At 37.2% G+C, this 19361-nt stretch overlaps 1 protein-coding gene across 9 annotated transcripts in view; it reads left to right on the forward strand.

Moving 5' to 3' along the window:
* Positions 1-19361, forward strand: part of TLK2 (tousled like kinase 2) — a 103390-nt gene that overhangs the window by 59771 nt on the left and 24258 nt on the right. For all 9 annotated transcript variants that reach the window (XR_009537638.1, XM_060134766.1, XM_060134769.1 and 6 more), the window contains 7 exons: positions 562-654; positions 4473-4583; positions 5808-5944; positions 11697-11849; positions 15326-15392; positions 16641-16738; positions 18345-18426. Coding sequence is in view for 8 of the 9 variants with exons in the window: in XM_060134766.1 (XP_059990749.1) it covers positions 562-654; positions 4473-4583; positions 5808-5944; positions 11697-11849; positions 15326-15392; positions 16641-16738; positions 18345-18426 (741 nt within the window). In the remaining variant the exon portion in view is untranslated. The remainder of the gene's footprint in view (positions 1-561; positions 655-4472; positions 4584-5807; positions 5945-11696; positions 11850-15325; positions 15393-16640; positions 16739-18344; positions 18427-19361) is intronic.

The following is a 19361-nucleotide window of genomic DNA, read 5'->3' on the forward strand; positions in this document are numbered from 1 at the left end:
TATTGAGCTAGCCAAATATTATGCCTGGTTTTCTTGAAGCCTGTTGGCACTGTGTTGCCTTCAAGACAGGATGTTTGGCAATCTAGGAGAATTTCTTAAGATGCAAGAGCTAAACATTCCCTCAGGAGCAGATTTTCAATTTTATTTGAATTAAGCTTTTGAATAGTTGAACAGACTTAGATAGTTGAGCGTTCACCTCTCCCTTCTGGTTACTCTTTGTTTCCACTAGGTGGCATGTTTGTTGTTTAGAGATTTGGGTCCTGTCTCCTCTGATGGCCTTTTCTATTCAAAGTTAGTTTCATTTCTAGAGTAGTATGTTTCTTTACTGTTCAGTGCACAGCAGTTTGAAAATTCATATATTTGATTCCAGAGCTAATATATTTTTGAAGGGCAGGTGTAGCAGAACATAATGCTTAAAGAATGGGATGAGGAAAGCAGATTTAAATTCTTGAGCCATGCGATTCCAGGCTAGTTGTGCTTTTTTTTTCAGAAAAGTAATGAGAAAAATGTGATGACATGTAATATTTTGAGACTAATCCTAAACTTGTTTTCTCTTTATAGTCTGACCTCACAATAGAAAAAATATCTGCACTAGAAAACAGTAAGAATTCTGACTTAGAGAAGAAGGAAGGAAGAATAGATGATTTGTTAAGAGTAAGTATTAAAATGTTGTAAGAGATTTTATAACAGCACTAATTAATTTTATGTATATTTGAATTATGTACATATCATAGAGATAATTACCATAGCCAAATAATAAAGTTAAAAAGTAAACATTTGGATATTTTCCTTTAATCTGAGGGAATCTGAGTAGGGAACGAGGATCAAACCTATATTCTAAACTCTGTCTTTAAATTGGACATCTCAATTATAGAATTTTAATATTTAAATATATACTAGAGGAGTATATGTGTGGAGTATTATTGTATTTCATTTGGAACTGTGAGAATAGGTATAAAATGTTTTCCCATTTCAGGAAAATTGTTTTGTTTAATGTCCTTGAATTTTAAAAACTATTTCACAAGTACGTTTCAGCCCTGGTTTTGTATTTTGTATCTTTTATAACCTATTCATGTAAAGTTTTTGTGCTTACAAGAGAAACTTTAAAAATAACTAATATGGAATTAAAAATATACCTCTAGAAAATATACAGTGGTGTTTTTAAATTTTAATTTTATTGGAGTATAGTTGATTTACAGTGTTGTGTTAGTTTCAGGTGTATAGCAAAGTAATTCAGTTATACATATACATATATTCATTCTTTTTTAGATTCTTTTCTCATATAGGTTATCACAGAATATTGAGTAGAGTTCCCTGTGCTATACAGTAATACCAGATATTTTTTGAAATAATTTTTTATATATATATAAATTTATTTATTTTATTTATTTTTGGCTGTGTTGGGTCTTCGTTGCTGCGCATGGGCTTTCTCTAGTTGCGGTGAGCAGGGGCTACTCTGCAGTGCGCAGGCTTCTCATTGCAGTGGCTTCTCTCGTTGCAGAGCACGGGCTCTAGGTGCATGGGCTTCAGTAGTTGTGGCACACGGGTTCAGTAGTTGTGACTGACGGGCTCTAGAGCGCAGGCTCAGTAGCTGTGGCGCACGGGCTTAGTTGCTCCGCGGCATGTGGGATCTTCCTGGACCAGGGCTCTAACCCATGTCCCCTGCATTGGAAGGCAGATTCTCAACCTCTGAGCCACCAGGGAAGTCCTTGAAATAATTTTTTAATATACAGTTTGGCATATTGACTGACCCATTCTTTACAAGTTTTTTTTTAAGGTTTATTGTTTTCTTATTGTAAAAGCAATACATGCTCTTTATAATAAATTTAGAGAATAGTAAAAAAAAATAATATGACACCCATAATTCCATTACTGAGGTAAAACATTTGGTACATTTACTTCAGTAATTTTTTGAGCTATTTGTTGCATATATATAAATTTTTAAATTTTTTTATTTTTATTTTTTGGCCGCGCCACGCATCATGTGGGATCTTAGTTCCCTGACCGGGGATTGAACCTGTGCCCCCTGCAGTGGAAGCACGGAGTCTTGATCACCAGACTGCCAGGGAGGTCCCTGTAGCATATATAAATGCATCTATACATAAATACTACCAATTTATAAATAAAATTGGCTAACATTTTAATCTTCTCCAGTGTTTTTATTGTTCTCAAGCTGATGTTCCCTTTCCTATTCAGAAATATTTTTCCTTAGGCCTTTTTTTTTGTTGTTTGTTTGTTTGCTTTTCTCCGTCTTTCAATGAGGAGAGCCATGTTTGGACTCAGTATCTATTTTCCATCTTTCATTGTTAGCATCCATACTTGCTTGGGGTTGCTCTTATTCCTGTTTTTGTACACTTGGGTGCTCGTTGAATTACCAAGATTTATAATTAGATATGTGGGTTTAAAAAGTTCCTAACCTAGTTGCAGTATTGGCAGGTTTTTGTCCAGGGTAGCTCTGCTGGACTGAAAAAGGATCATGGGCTTGTCTTCTTCCTTCATCACCTGACTTTCTTAAGATTGAGAAGATGAAGTGAAAAACTGATCCTAACTTAGGACTCTTTTTTGGGGGGGTTTTAAAAAAATGTCTGGTTTAATTTTCCAGGGAGTGGTATGTTCTCTTTACTCACCGCTACCCTCTTTCTACTGCCTTGTTTTCTGAAGGTTGTAGTCTTTCTTTGGGTATAGAGCAGTGCCAGTGGAATGGATATGTCAAAAAAGAAGACACAAAAGGACAGTTGCCATTTTTTCAAGTTGATGAGAGCTTGTGTTTCTGATTTGGAGGGACAGGGGGAATGACCACTGCTCTTTATATCTCCTTTCAGGCAGGCATGGACCATTCATTGAGTTTTTCCATTTTAGTTAGATGTTTGGGTAAGGCTGCATCAGGAGCTGCTAGCCAGGTGCTATTTTAAACCTGAATACAAAATCGTTAGTGTTAGAAACCACAGAAATTGAGTTCTTAAAAGTTTAAATAAGCTGCCAGAGATTGATTGATGCCATAAATTTGATAACAGATTTCAATGCTCACCTTCCAAAAGTAGATTGAATTTCATATAAACATTACATGATCTTTGTTGTTGTTGTTTTTTTAATGTTTGTTTATTTATTTATTTATTTATCTGGCTGCGCCGGGTCTTAGCTGTGACACACTGCATGTGGGATCTTTGTTGTGGCATGCGGGCTCTTAGTTGCAGCATGCGGGCTCTTAGTTGCAGTATGTGGGCTCTTAGTTGCGGCATGCATGCGGGATCTAGTTCCCTGACCAGGGATCGAACCCAGGCCCCCCCACATTGGGAGTGCAGAGTCCCAACCACTGGATCACCAGGGAAGTCCCAACATTACATGATCTTTGCCTTGTAGATTTTTAAGTATGAATTAGTCACATTTACCCAAATGTACTTGTACTTAGCCTTCGGTAATGTGGTGCATAGAACTCTAGGGCTCTGTTAGAAGAACTAATGAGAAGAAATTATGTTTATGAGGAGAGTAGAAATTTGGAGATGGAAGCTGTTGTACAGTGGTCACTTTAAAATGAAGCTGAAAAGTCTCACAAATTGAGTGTGCTGTAGTATCTTCCATTTGTGCTTTTTACTGTTTCAGAAACACTTATATCATTTGATTGGGAAATGCTGTACTTTTTCATAATTCAAGCAAGTTATTATAAAGTATCATTTATTTGCCAAAAGAGTAGATATCTTTTGTTTAACACAAGAATAAATTCAGGAGTTGCAAGTCAAAGTTGACCTTGGGTTAGTGGTTCTTCCCTTCTCTGTTATTGTAGGAGGCTTGAATTTTTCAAAGTATTCAGCCCTTCTGACCACAGCTAAAGTAACTGTGTATTTACATTCTGGTGTTCTTGAACCAAGATGCTGTATTCAACTTCTTTGTTAGTTCTGTCTTAGGCGGGCATGGGTGTGCCTGGCTTCTCTGGTAAGGAATATTTATATAAATCCATGTCTCTTCTTCTTTGGAAACAAGAACAGAAAAACAAAGAACAATTGAACATAAAGAACATTATGTAGTTTTTTAAAAAAAAATTCTGTAATTTTTTGGTAGTGCTTAATCACCCTTTGGAAGTATTTAATCTGTAAGTGCTAAAAACTGCTCTTTATATGAATTTTAAACATCTCATTCATTGTAGGATTTTTCTTTTATTTTGTGACAATTTAAATATGTGTGATGTACTAGATTTATCTGTAACTGGCTTTGGGGAGGAATAAAATATGATCAGTAGAAAAACATGCCCACTTCTAGTAACAGAATTCATCTTTAATAAATGATAAGTTTATTTAAAGAGAATCAAGGAATGAAGTACTTACCTTCTTTTTTAAAAAGACATAGTTACTCTTACCTCTTTGAACCTTAATTTTGCTTATAATTTAACAACAAATGATTTTCAGACTCCCTAGAAACTGCTTTTGTATTAATCTATCTTCCTTGGAGCTAATTAAAAAAATTTTTTTCCATTGAAGGCCAACTGTGATTTGAGACGGCAGATTGATGAACAGCAAAAGATGCTAGAGAAATACAAAGAACGATTAAATCGATGTGTGACAATGAGCAAGAAACTCCTTATAGAAAAGGTAAGTGATTAGTGGTGGCCTGAACTCTGTACCCCAAGATGCTTAGTATGTTTCATTATTGTGGCTTCTATACTCTTTACCTGAAATGAAAATATTTCAGAGTAGGGCTTCTTAGGAAAAGACTTCTCATGATTTGACAGTTAGAATTCTTTCTTGTGTGGACACTGAACCAAGTATCCAGAGTGATAATTTGGGATATTTTTTCTGATTGTGCTTTGCTTTGAGTATGGTGTTGGTTGGACAGGGGCAGCTTGTCCTAGTTGCATTTATTCAGGGTATTGCTCTCCAAAATTCTTACATTCGTCCTATTAATTAAAGCGTGTGTTCTGTTGCTATTACAGACATTTAGCAATAGTTTTATGTCTATTTCAGATATGGTATTTGGAGTAACTTAAGTATATAATAATGTGATAATTCAGTGCTTTGTGCTTTAAAAAACTAAGTTGGTATTTACTTGTATATGATTACTTTAATTGGCTGATGTCTCCTTTATTATAGTAACTGATTAGTTGCAACTTGCTTTTAATAGATATAAGTAACTATTTATTGAAAACTTTTAAAATACTACATCTCCAGTACTTATTTATCTTATAGTGAAAGTTTTAAGATGACAGTACTTCCTAATGAAATTATTACAAGCTAGAGGTTTGAGACAGACAAGTGTTTTTTTTTTTTAAAAAAATTTTTTTTAATTTATTTTGGCTGTGCTGGGTCTTCGTTGTTGCGGCTTCTTGTGGTATGTGGGATCTTAGTTGCGGCATTTGGGATCTTAGATCCCCGACAAGGGATCAAACCTGGGCCCCCTGCTTTGGGAGCCTGGAGGCTTAACCACTGGACCGCCAGGGAAGTCCCAGACTAGCAGTTATTTTTGCTGAAGTCTTTGAAATGCTGTTAAAAAGACAGGGAACACTGATAAAAGTGAAATGAATTATTTTATTGATGTCAAAGATACTGTGGAGAACTTTGCTTCATCTCTTAATCCATTAATTTTATAGAAAGGAAATAACTTTTTTCCACATTTATAAGAGAAATAACAAGGTATATGTTAACATAGAACATTTATGGATTATATAGAACATTTATAGCTTTAGGGTACTTCCTGAAGTCAATGTAGATTTAGCCAGTTGTCCTAAACTTTGAGCAGTATAGTACAAAAAATAAACATAATGCTATGAGTTCTCATAGGAAAATAAAATTATTTTCTATTTGTCGTTTTCCCCTAAGTCAAAACAAGAGAAGATGGCATGTAGAGATAAAAGCATGCAAGATCGCTTGAGATTGGGCCACTTTACCACTGTCCGACATGGGGCCTCGTTCACTGAACAGTGGACAGACGGTTATGCTTTCCAGAACCTTATCAAGTAAGTGAATTGTGATGATTAAGTTGAGAACTGAAAAGTTGGTTTGGACTTAAAAAATTTTTTGTAATTGTAGTCATTAATATCTTAGTAGTGGCAGTCATTTTGTTCAGTTTTTGTCACCACATGTGTTAAGAAATGTAGGGAATGAGATAAAGTCCTGGGAAAAAAATGACAAATAATCAGATGAATGAAAAACAAGTTCTACAATAAAGCTTAAAAGAATCAGAATCAACAAAGCTAAGAAAGAAAAATCTGGACCTGACCTGATATCCTTTTAATTATGTAATTGATTTTCATGAGGGGTACACCCACAGCCAGCATTTATTCTGGGTCCACAGGAAAATGAAATAGGCAAAGACCCAAGGAAGGATTTCCTGAGTTAGGTATAAAACAAAATAAAGCTTAGGAAGAACTTACAGGACATGTCCCTGGGGCCGTTTAAGGGGAGAGTATCCAGTCAGCAGAGATAATCACCTCCTTGGAGGCAAGGACTGAGCCATCGGTCAGGCTGGTGACCAGCCCCACTGCCTGTGCCTCTCAGCAACTTGGAATCTTGAGCATTCCTTCACTTTATTATAACTTTGGTTTGAAACATTCAAGTATTTACTGCAAGGAGAGAGTTAACGTTTAAACTCCTGGAATTCCAACTGTGTAATATTAGCTCAGGACTTAAAAAAACCTTCAAGTTGTAGTACCTTTTATTGTATCTTATTTATTTATTTTGATTTGATAGATCATTTCCATTTGAGACTGGGTTGCGGGGGGCAGGGGTGGCACATTGTATTTTTTTTTTTGCGGTACGCGGGCCTCTCACTGTTGGGGTCTCTCCCGTTGCGGAGCACAGGCTCCGGACGCGCAGGCTCAGCGGCCATGGCTCACGGGCCCAGCCGCTCTGCAGCATGTGGGATCTTCCCGGATCGGGGCACGAACCCGTGTCCCCTACATGAGCAGGCGGACTCTCAACCACTGCGCCACCAGGGAAGCCCTGATAACTTTTTGTTTGTTTGTTTGTTTGTTTTGGCACGCCACACGGCTTGCAGGATCTCAGTTCTCTGACTGGGGATTGAACCCGGACCCCAGCAGTGAAAGGGCCGAGTCCTAACCACTGGACCACCAGGGAAGTCCCCTGGCTGATACCTGTTAATTATAAGTATTTTATTTTTTAAAATTGTGCTTTAATCAGTTAATTCCCTTAATTTTAATGCAGAATTGAAGTTCTTTAGTTGTAAAAGGCTGTAGCTGCTATCCTCACAAATGATAATTTTCTGTGTATAAGAAACTCCATGGGGCTTCCCTGGTGGCACAGTGGTTGAGAGTCCGCCTGCTGATGCAGGGGACACGGGTTCGTGCCCCAGTCCGGGAAGATCCCACATGCCGCGGAGCGGCTGGGCCCGTGAGCCATGGCCGCTGAGCCTGTGCATCCGGAGCCTGTGCTCCGCAACGGGAGAGGCCACAACAGTGAGAGGCCCACGTACTGCAAAAAAAAAAAAAAAAAAAAAAAGAAGACAACTCCATGACACATAATTTGGTGGGCAAGGTACCTGAACACAAGGCAGGAATACTAGGTTTTATAGGAAGAGGCAAACCTCAAGACATTAAATTTAATCAGATAATCAAATATAGTCTCAGTAGGAGCCTCAACACAGTTCTTTTGTTCTCACTGTGTTCCTTGGCTCTGTTTTGAATGATCTTTATTAAGATCCTAAAACAGAAGATTTACTGTCTAATAGGAAGATCATAACAGATTTGTAATGTTTTTTAACCAGGTTAGTAATTTTTCCTAAAAATATGTTTGAATCTATTGAAAAAGTAGCTTATTTTATAGTTCTGAGAAAGTAGTTATATTAAACACTGTTGTTATTCAGGACACAATTTTTTATTTAAACAAGTCTTAAAGTCTCAAATAATCAATGGCAAGGCAATAAAAACTTTTTATTAAGATTTTCTTTATATTAAAGTAAACCACATTAAAGTAATGGAATTTGACCTGTATACAAAATCGTGGTTGTTTAAGATGTGGATTATCAGAGGGAGTAAATTAAACTTTATAGCATTGTTATAGTCCACATAATCATTCTGGTGTGTAAGGAATCATAGCATTCCATTTTAAAGTCATTTCTCCTGAACCATCTGATTCTTGGTCACATGATCCATAATGAGAGACAATTCTTTTGTTTTAATTTTAATATTTTATTGAAGTATAGTTGATTTACAATATTCTGGGTGTGCAGCAAAGTGATTCAGTTATACATATATATATGTATTCTTTTTCAGATTCTTTTCCATTATAGGTTATTGCAAGATATTGAATATAGCTCCCTCCGCTATACTGTAGGTCCTTGTTGTTTATCTATTTTATATATAGTAATGTGTATCTGTTCATCTCAAATTCCAAATTTATCCCCCTGTTCTTCCCCTCTGGTAACCTAAGTTTCCATTCTGTGTCTGTGAGTCTATTTCTGTTTTGTAAATAAGTTCATTTGTATCATTTTTTAGATTCCACATATAAGTGATATCATATATTTGGAGAGACAACTCTTTTTGTTGATTTTATAAATGCCAGATTTTCCTTGGGTAGTATATACCATTTTACAGTTTCTAGTACACATGGAACATATGAAATCCTGGGAATCTTTAAAAATTGTTATCTTGGATATTTAGACGCTCTCTGTAGATCACCACTAAAATTATTTTGGTTAAAATAATGTCTGAAAATATGTGCATTTGTTTTTTTAATACCTCTCCTACTAGTTATGATACAATTTTGCTATTGAAGTTGCCTGTAATCATTTCCTAGGGCTACTGTCACTAAATATCATAAACTGGGTGGTCTAAAACAACGTAAATTTATTTTCTCAACAGTTCAGGAGGCCAGACACCTTGAAATCAAGGTGTTGAGGACCATGCTTCCTCTGAGGCCACTAGGGAGGCTCCTTCTTTGGTGTTCCATGGCTTGTGAGCATAGCTTCAGTTGCCTCCGTCTTCACATGGTGTTCCCCTATGTGTCTCTGTGTCTTCTTTTCTTATGAGGATACCAGTCATATTGGATTAAGGGCCTACCCTACTCCAGTATAACCTTATTTTAACTAATTAAATCTTCAATGACCCTGTTTCCAAAGGTCATAATCTGAGGTACTGGAGGTTAGGACTTTAACATATCTTTTTGGGTGACACAGTTCAGCTGATAATGGTACCTAAAGCTGATGGTCTTCTTATCATTTACAAATAATGGCTTTTTAAATAGTTATTTAGATTTGAATGAGATAAATTTATCAGGTCATCAATACTTTTGTAAAAGATAGTAGAACTGAGACTTCCCTCGTGGCGCAGTGGTTAAGAATCCACCTGCCAATGCAGGGGACACGGGTTCTATCCCTGGTCCAGGAAGATCCTACATGCTGCGGAGCAACTAAGCCCACGCGCCACAACTACTGAGCCTGCGCTCTAGAGCCCACGCGCCACAACTACTGAAGCCCGTGCACTGTAGAGCCCACGCCGCAACTACTGAAGCCCGTGTGCCACAAGTACTGAAGCCCACACGCCTAGAGCCCGTGCTCCATAGCAAGAGAAGCCACCGCAGCGAGAAGCCCGTGCACTGCAACAAAGGGTAGCCCCTGCTCCCCGTAACTAGAGAAAGCCTGTGTGCAGCAATGAAGACCCAATGCAGCCATAAATAAATAAATAAATAAAATTTTTTTAAAAATGTGTGGATTTTCCCTGAAAACATTAGGAAATTAGTTTTATTTTAATTTAATAAGGGTAATTGCTAAAATCTCAATCTTCCAAAGCAGTTAGTCTTCAGAGACAAAATGTTGTGGCACTGCACTAGTACACGGCAGTTTATAGTTAAACTATATATTATATGGTTATCTTCAGAGAGTTCAGAGTGCCTTGAACTCAGTGAGGCCCCTGAAAGGGTAGAAATGAGCTTAAAGATATTTTACCAATTTTTTTGATTGGGAGACTCATATTCAGAGAAGATAAATGTTTTCCTCAAGGACATTCATTAAGTGAGAAGAAAGACTGTGATTTAACCTAAGGATTCTTTTTCTTAATCCAGAATTCTTTCAAGCCATGAATTATTCATATATATATATTTTGGAGGGAAAGGCATATCTCTAATAGTTAAAAGATTTTCTTACACAAGCAGCAACGCTTGAATTAAAATTTCTACTCTGCTGTTAAATTGACGTCTAATCAATAACCCAGCTCATCTTGAAGCCAAGAGAATCGTATTATCAAGTGAATGGATATTTATTTGCGGTACTCTGTCTGATCAGGTTAACCGTGCTTACGGTGTTGCCATTTTAGATGTGGCAGGGTAAATTGTACTATGGGCATCTGCTCTGGGGTGTATAGTCTTGTTTTTCTGGTTGCCGTTCTTCCAAGAAAGATATACTCAATCTGGAAAAGGTCTAGAGACCGACAACTATAGTGTTCCGGGAAGAGGGTCGAGTAGAGTTCATTTTAGAATATAGGTTTAAAAAATTAGATTGTATCATTCCTCAAAACTGTGAAGTTGGATTGAGAAAAGGAGATGGGGGATAAAAGCATGGTAGAAAGAGAAGGTGAAGGAAGACATTTGACTGTCAGGTCAACTATGTTGGGTGATTTAAAGACTTTAGTCTGTTAGGTCTTGGTATACTTTTATATGCCAAGTCTATAAACCTTAGTGTCTTTCAGGTAGCAGGATACGTGAGAGAAAGTGGATTACTTATATTGGTATTTTTATTGACTCCTAGTTTGTAAACTAGTTATTATTAAAAAATTAGACATCTTATTAGGAAATACTCTAATGGAAATGGTGTTAAATATCTTAAGAGTCTTTATATATGTTTTTTATTAATTCATTTTGCGTACTATTTCCTGAGGAGTTTTTACTAGTTGAAAGGCTTCATTTTGCTTTCTCTAAATGTACATCCTTGTTCTTAAAAAACTTAGTTTAGGGTTTCCCTGGTGGCGCAGTGGTTGAGAGTCCACCTGACGATGCAGGGGACATGGATTCGTGCCCCGGTCCGGGAAGATCCCACATGCCGCGGAGTGGCTGGGCCCATGAGCCATGGCCGCTGAGCCTGCGCGTCCGGAGCCTGTGCTCCGCAATGGGAGAGGCCACAACAGTGAGAGGCCCGCGTATCACAAAAAACAAACAAACAAAAAAAACTTAGTTTAGGTTTCACCATATTAGTGACTGGGAATGACTTGGCTGTGGTAATGCCTCACTTAGACTAGAATAAATGATAGGTCTAGAAGGAAAATCTTTTTTACTTTGTTTAGCATTCTTCAAATTTGGTATCTTTCTAGATAGAATTTGAGGAAACTGTAATCCAATAAAAATAAAAAGGCACTTGGAACCTTTTGTACTTTCTTATGTAAATACAGTTCTTTACTTTAATGGGTTCATTACCAGGAGTTGTTTTCTTAACTGTTAAAAAGCAATCAGAACATTTTTCCTTTTGAGTTAGAAAATAAGGTCACAATAGAAATTTGATATTGTTTCTTCCTGCCCACTTTCCTACTCTGAGAATTACCATAATTAGTGTCTTAAAAGTACAGATTCATTCCGAAAAATAGTTCTATCACCAAATGTTTGGCTTTTCCAACCTGAAGTTAAAGTCAAATCTTTACTTAAAGGGGTTTATTTTTTCTGGAGTCTATCGAATATGCAGGTAACAAATATATTTATGTTTATTCCACAGCCATGTTCAAAAAATTTTGACCTTCTTCCTCTGTGCAACATCTTTTGTATCTCTAGGCAACAGGAAAGGATAAATTCACAGAGGGAAGAGATAGAAAGACAACGAAAAATGTTAGCAAAGCGGAAACCTCCTGCCATGGGACAGGCCCCTCCAGCAACCAATGAGCAGAAACAGCGGAAAAGCAAAACCAACGGAGCTGAGAATGAAACGTATGTTCTTTATTAATGTGAACTGAGATACCATATTCTCCCCTGAGATACAAACCTCCCATTGAGTGCCACTGGAAAAAGTGATAGATTGTGGAGATTTCTAGAGCTTAAATTTTCTTTTTAGTTACATTAATGGATTTGCTCAACTCATATAAAAGCCATCTAAAATTGACTCATTTTCTTAGTCACGATCTTATATGAGGAGTTTCAGATGAGAGGGAGAAAAAATGTCATTTAACTTGATGTCATGATCTTTGGCCACTCTTATAACAAATGTGAAGTCATTAGGTATTCAAATGATATAATTGCTTACATGTGGTTCCAGGTTATGGTATGTTGGCTTCATCTTATGGAGAGTACCTGACTCTGTTTCAGACTGAAGAATGCACAACTAAAGAATGCTATTTAGTAGTCTAAAGAACACTAGTTAACACTCACAAATTTAGGTGTAACCTAAGAAAAAATAGGTATTATTTTAGGAAAAGGACATTTTCCCAGTAAACCAAATCTTGACATTCCCAGTACTTTTTCCTGTTCTGGCAACCTAAGGAAAACACCAGTATCTTCAACTGCAGTGTAGTCATCTATTTCACTGCCAGTCAACAATTATTCCATAGCTACCATGAATACGAGGAGTAGAATATTCAGAGTACAAATGCCTTCTTTTTTCACTCCAGCCCCGTGTCAGATTTCCCTAATTGATTTTTGAATTCTTGACCACTAGAGAATCTTCCTCTAGGACAGGAGTTGGCAAGCTTTTTCTCTAATGGGCCAGATAATAAACACTTTAGGCTTTGCGCACTAGAGGGTCTCTGTTGCAGCTACTCAACTCTACTGTTACAGCTTGAAAGCAGCCATAGACAGTACATAAGTGAATGGATGTGGCTGTGTTCCAGTAAAACTTTATTTCTAGAAATAGACTGTGAGCTGAATGGCCCACAGGTTGTAGTTTGCCAACTAGGCAGGACTGTTAAACAGTTAGAATTGGTGCGGGAAGTAAAACCTGTATATTACTTACCTGTTTAAAATATTTCTTATGCATACCCTGAAGACATTTAAACTATCACCTCTGTCTTCAAGAGGCTTTCCAATTAAAAAGGAAAAAAAGATCTACAAATAATGGTGTAGAAAATCTCTACAGAATTGATGGTAGCCATGAAGTCATTTTCTGAATTGAATGTTTGAAATTTAAAATATATTTTTTCATAGAAACAGTCATTGGTATTGTAATCAGTATTTCCATTGTGACTACATTAGTTTTTCAAGGGAAAAAGAAATTTTGTAAAGCTGTCACTGTGGGATTTAAAGATAGCTACAAATAAGAGATAATGATATTATGTAATTTATTGACTAATATGTCTTTTGCCATTAATGTTTTCATATTAGTTCACAAAAACATATTAACCCATAATCCACCTCAAGTATAATAATACTATATTACACCATTGTTAAAAGTTCATGACATCCCAGAAATGTATCTTTCTTCATTCCAGTGAGAAAGATGGCTTAACACCAGTCTTCACCCCATACATACCTGATATGTTGGGGGACCTTTTCTTTGACATTCATTTATTAAGTCTGTGTTAAATGCTTATTATATTTTCGGCCCTGTTCTGGACTGGGGTACAGAGCTGAAAGATACAGCCCAGTCTTAGGAGCTCACAGTTTATTTAGGGGAAATGAACAGATGAATAAACTAATAATTACTTTAAGTGTTGTGATAAAGGTATACACATTGAATAAGTTTGGAAAACATCTTCACTTCACAAATATTTTAAAACTAGATTCTAAGTAAAAAATATTTCCTTTCAAAAAGTCCAAGTAGGAGCCCAGATTCGAAGAATTCTTCAGGCGAATGTTGTACACGTTAATCTGATTATTGTCTTCTTTCATGACTCCTATATTTATTGTGTGGGGACTCTCCTTCCAGTGTTACTTGAAAATTATTTCATGCTAGTACATAAAACCATTGGCTTAGGAGTAATAAAGTAGGCATAGGTTGTTTTTTTGCCATAGAATAATAATTAGAATTCAGTCTAGGCCAGTAGTGTGTCAGTAAGCAGTTGCCATCTGGAGTCCTGTGTAAACTCCAAGCTGGAAGGCCTTTGGTCTAGCCTTTAATAATTAGAGTATCTGTGACTTGGCTCGTTCCTTTGGCCAGAAGCCAAAAACGGTCCTCTGGAGTCTTGGAGTGGGTTGCATTGTCCTTTCCTGGTATTGAACCTATTTCAGGCAGAGAGAACTTTAAGCTCTGATTTTCCATTCCTCCCTTTTTTACTGGTGTGATATGGAGTAATAGATGTAAGTTTTTCTGCAGCTGTGAAATGATAGGTGTAACAGCCCTAATGGGTGTATTTTTTCTTGCTCTTTTTTTTTTTTTTTTTGGTACGCGGGCCTCTCACTGTTTTGGCCTCTCCCGTTGGGGAGCACAGGCTCCGGGCGCGCAGGCTCAGCAGCCATGGTTCACGGCCCAGCCGCTCTGTGGCATGTGGGATCTTCCCGGACCGGGGCATGAACCCGCGTCCCCTGCATCGTCAGGCGGACTCTCAACCACTGCGCCACCAGGGAAGCCCTTTTCTTGCTCTTTTTATCTTCTTTTAGTCAGACCTCAGAGACACTATTTTGTAGCCCTTCCTGGTTGATAGGATAGCTGTTTCTTCTTTCTCCTGCTATTTAGAATATATCTAAACAGTGACACCTCAAACTTTGAAGTATATGTGTGTGCTTCTAGAATGTGAAGAGAGTGAAGATGGAGGAGTAAGATATCACTTCTTACATGCTCATTCTTGAGATATGAGGATGAGATCAGGGTAGGTGGAACATGAAATGAGTGATTACCCATCAAGTAAGCCCTTTGAGAACTGTGTTAAATAGCATTTTACAAATTATAGATTCCTTTCATATTCTCATTTTAATAGTCACAACAGCTTTTTTAGCTAGGTATCATTACTTGCTGCGTTTTTAGGAAATTGAGGCTAAAGTTGCTTGCCCAAGTTCACATGGCCCGAGTTGTGCTTTGAACCCTAGTCCTGAGACTCCAGATCCTGGACTCTGTCCTCTAGGTTCTTCTCCTTGTATCAAAGTCCAGGAGTTACCAAAAATAATCAAATATGTTGGCTTATTAACATCCCCTTTATAAAAACTTTTAGACATATAATTTGGCTACCTCTCCTAATGGATTTTCATCTGAGTATGGTATGGAACAAAACTCATTTCATAAGTAACGTGAAAATTTAGCTCATTTATTTTTCTCATTTTTTTAATAAATTAGACTTCTGGCTTTGAAGTCCTTCCTTCACATCACATCTGATAAATCACAGAAGTTTTCTCTTGTCAAAGGACTGCAAGATAATCTATCTTTTGGTCATTTTAACTAAGAGACTTAACATACGGTATAGCATGCTTTGGCCTTTCTCTTTAAATAGGCACACTGTGATTTCAAACAATTTCCTGAAATTTTTATCATTATTTTCCAGGTTAACATTAGCAGAATACCATGAACAAGAAGAAATCTTCAAACTCAGATTAGGTCATCTTAAAAAGGTAAGTGTAATGAGAAAACCTGTCTGGAGAAATGCAATTTTTAGTTTACATTTGGTGTTGAAGCTCTTTGGTCATTTGGGCAAATTAATAGCTTTACATACCTGTGGAAATCTTCAGTAGTTGCTCTGTCACACCTGTATTCTAATGGTGGAGTTCATATCTTTCAAGTTGCAAGTCAACTCCAACCACCCGGTGAGAGTGCCTTTTCCATCAATGATGTACCAGTACTTAATTCTGTATACCTCATTCGGCTCCACAAGTGGTTATGTTTTTAGTAAAAATTAAATATAAAATAAGAGCAGATGGTTCTAAAATTGATATTTAAATTATTGTGATGTTTTAAATCACATAGCAGCTCTTATCTCTTGCTAAACTGGCTAAGAAGAGAAGGTCTTGCACCAACCATATTGAAACACAAAGGCAGCTACACAGAATTTGTTATTGAGTGTTCATGGAGGTATCTTAGATGTAGGTCACTCATCTCTTAAATTCAGCAGCCTGTGGGCTTCCCTGGTGGCGCAGTGGTTGAGGGTCCGCCTGCCGATGCAGGGGACACGGGTTCGTGCCCCGGTCCGGGAGGATCCCACATGCCGCGGAGCGGCTGGGCCCGTGAGCCATGGCCGCTGGGCCTGCGCGTCCAGAGCCCGTGCTCCGCAACGGGAGAGGCCACAGCAGTGAGAGGCCCGCGTACCGCAAAAAAAAAAAAAATTCAGCATCCTGTACTTTTTGGTGGATGCTGCTTATTCTGAAGATGATAAGTAAGTGTCTAATAAATTGCTGTTGGTGTGTGTTTGTCGTCTCCTCCCCTTTCTCAGATCCTGTTAAATCGGTGGAACTTAAGGCACCAAGTATAATCCCTCCTTACAGAATAGAACCAGATAGAGAACGTGATTTTTGTTTTTTAAAAAAGAGGAAAAAACAGATTGCATGCCTTATATGTATACACACAAAATATTTCTGGAAACTTACACAAGAAACTTAACAGTGATTATATCTGGGGAGTGGGCATGGCTGGAGGTGGACAGAAGACTTTCACTTTTCCTGCTCTACTTCTATGATTTCAATTTTATTTACTGTTTTGCTGTGGGCTCGTTTTTATGATTAAAATTCTAGTTCTTAAAAACATCTTTTTCAAAGTAAAACTTCTTAGCTTTTCATAAGAGAAATGTCTGCTTTTGTTTTTGAAATGAGATTCCGAAACGGTAAACTTTCCTGTGTTCTGAGCTGTTTCTTTCTTTTTCACTTTAGGAGGAAGCAGAGATCCAGGCAGAGCTGGAAAGGCTAGAAAGGGTTAGAAATCTACATATCAGGGAACTAAAAAGGATACATAATGAAGATAATTCACAGTAAGCAACTTGGGAGTATGTTGGGTTGGAGATTGCTGAGCACTTTCTGACATGAATGGTCTAGAATGATATTTTTGCTTAATGTAAATTTGGTAAACCATTCCACTGTGTATTTAGCTCTGTTGTGGGTGTAATACAATTTTATGAATAAAATTTTGATTTGCGTTAGTTTAAATACATATAAATATATTAGGTTTATATATTAAGTATACATCTATACATATATTATAGCATTTTTACACAAGTAGAGGTCACTAAAACAATACAACTTTGTAGTCGCAAATGGTTTAGATACACTGTGTATTCAGATTTACCCTCAGAGCCTTACTAAAGGGAAACATGGGATGGCAGTGTGGTGTTGTGGAAAGATTACTGGGTTGAGATGACATTCGGTTTCTGAATTACCTTTATGGGCCATTTAAGTGTTGAGATTTTTAAGAAAGACTCTCTTAAGTTCAGCACATTAATTATAGATAAATGCCCATCTTTGTTTGTAAGTCATTTAAGGAGCTGAAACTGTGAAAAGTAGATTGCAAGTGGGAAATGGCTTCTAACCATAATCCTTTCTTTTCCCACATTTTTCTGACTCTAAAACATGGGGGTTTGGGCATGGCTACAGCTTGTGTATTTTTGTTTGACCAGAGTGAGCCATGGACTTTGCTTTCTGTAAAGTGGCAAGCAACAGCAGCTACCATTACTGCACACTCTCTGTGTCAGGCAGAGCGCTAAGTGTTCCTGTGTTCTATCACTTAACTGTCACAATAGCCTAATGAGGTAGGTCATCTTCAATACATAGATCTGGAAACGGGCTTAGACAAATTAAGTTAACTTGTCCAGGGACTAGTGTGACCAAACAAAGAGTTGAAATGTGGATCTGACTCCACAGCTAACTCCCATGCAGTAATACCACCTCTCTCCACAGGCATGCCACTGTCTCAAAATCAAAATAAAGTAATTTCAGGAATATTAGTGGGGCTGATGAGGAACTAGGTAGAAATAATCGAAAAGTTATTTTTGCCAGAGTCTCTCATTTCTTTGTCTCATTGTTAGAAGTGGAATCCTATATGGGGAAAACAGTTATATCATGAAGACTTAAAGAGAGAAAATGAATGCACGTAGAACATGTGACTCACTTTATAATGAAATCTGTCTTAAAGGCCGTGTAAACTATCTTGGAATTTTATTGTATGTAGTTGTGGAATCGTGGGAACGAGTGGTTCTTGAATGGTTTGGAGGACCCGAGTAGCACAGTTTGAAAATCCCTGATCTAGTGTTATCTCCTCCCTGCTCCCGCCCTCCACCTTTACAGCAGGGCAGAAAGGGAGGGAAGTCAACAAAGGTCACTAGTCTAATTGTGGCTGTGCTGAGACTGGCACCTGTGTCTCATGACTCCACAGCTAATGCTGTTCATTGTAATTATGCTGTCTCTTTGAACTATAGGACTTATTTTAGGCTCAGAATTAGCTATATTGTGATGATTGCCAAACTGTTGGCAGCATCTGTAATCATGTGTATAACATGTTAGATATTCTGGAAATTTTGCAAACATGGAAAATTGTGTAGTCCTTGACCTCAGGATGTTGTTATCTATCTGCTGTTTCCACAGATTCAAAGATCATCCAACGCTAAATGACAGATATTTGTTGTTACATCTTTTGGGTAGAGGAGGTTTCAGTGAAGTTTACAAGGTAAGTATGAGGAACTTCGTACAGGGACTGAGGGTTAAATTATTGGTTATTACAAACTTGGAGATCATTTAGAATAGTGATATAACTCTGGGTTGATATCTATTGGTTGAAATTCCAAAAACTTTTAAGAACCTGTATCTTTGGGAGAACTACTTCCAGTAAACTTGTTGACTAAAGCAGGATTCAATATTTTACCCTGTTTTCAAGTTTGAAAAGTAAATAATTACAGATTTTAAAAGAAAAAACAGGAAGGGAAAACAACACTCATTTCTGGATAATGGAATCTTTCTGCCTCATCTGTATTTGTTAGAGATGAGTGTTACTTTTATTCTCATAAGTTTTTGTTTTGTTTTTACAAAATGGATGTGTTAAAAAGTTAATTCTTTGAAAACCTGTTTTTTGCTTTTAAAATGTTCCCATCTTCTAAGTCAGAGTGTTTAGTAGCACTGGTGTTCTGAAGGATTGTCCTGGCTTCCAGTACTTCAGTCGGGCCAGCAAAGAACAGGCTACTAATACGAAGCCTCCAGTTGATTTTCCCTAGATGAGGAATTCGGCCTGTTTTAAATATACTTGTAGATACATAACATGTTCACCAGTCACAGCCTCCTTGAATTTCTCTAGATGTTTCTGGCACCTGGCTTTTAAATGCTGAATTGGTTTATTAAGTGGTCTTTACTGCATGACCCTGGTAATTCTCTCTTTTCTAAGGTGTAACCTTCACTGTTAATGATTTATATTATGCCCATATGAGTTTTTATATAGGAAATCTTTTGAGTAAAATAATTAGTTTTTATTTCAGATAAAAACTAGTTCTACTGTTTTCCCTTTTTTTAATGTTAATTTTTTCTTGTGATGATGTATACACAAAATTTGCCATTTTAACCATTTTTAAGTGTACAATTCAGTGGCATTAAGTACAATCACAATGTTGTGAA

This window comes from Lagenorhynchus albirostris, chromosome 20, assembly GCF_949774975.1.
Source record: "Lagenorhynchus albirostris chromosome 20, mLagAlb1.1, whole genome shotgun sequence".
Classification (NCBI taxonomy): domain Eukaryota; kingdom Metazoa; phylum Chordata; class Mammalia; order Artiodactyla; family Delphinidae; genus Lagenorhynchus; species Lagenorhynchus albirostris.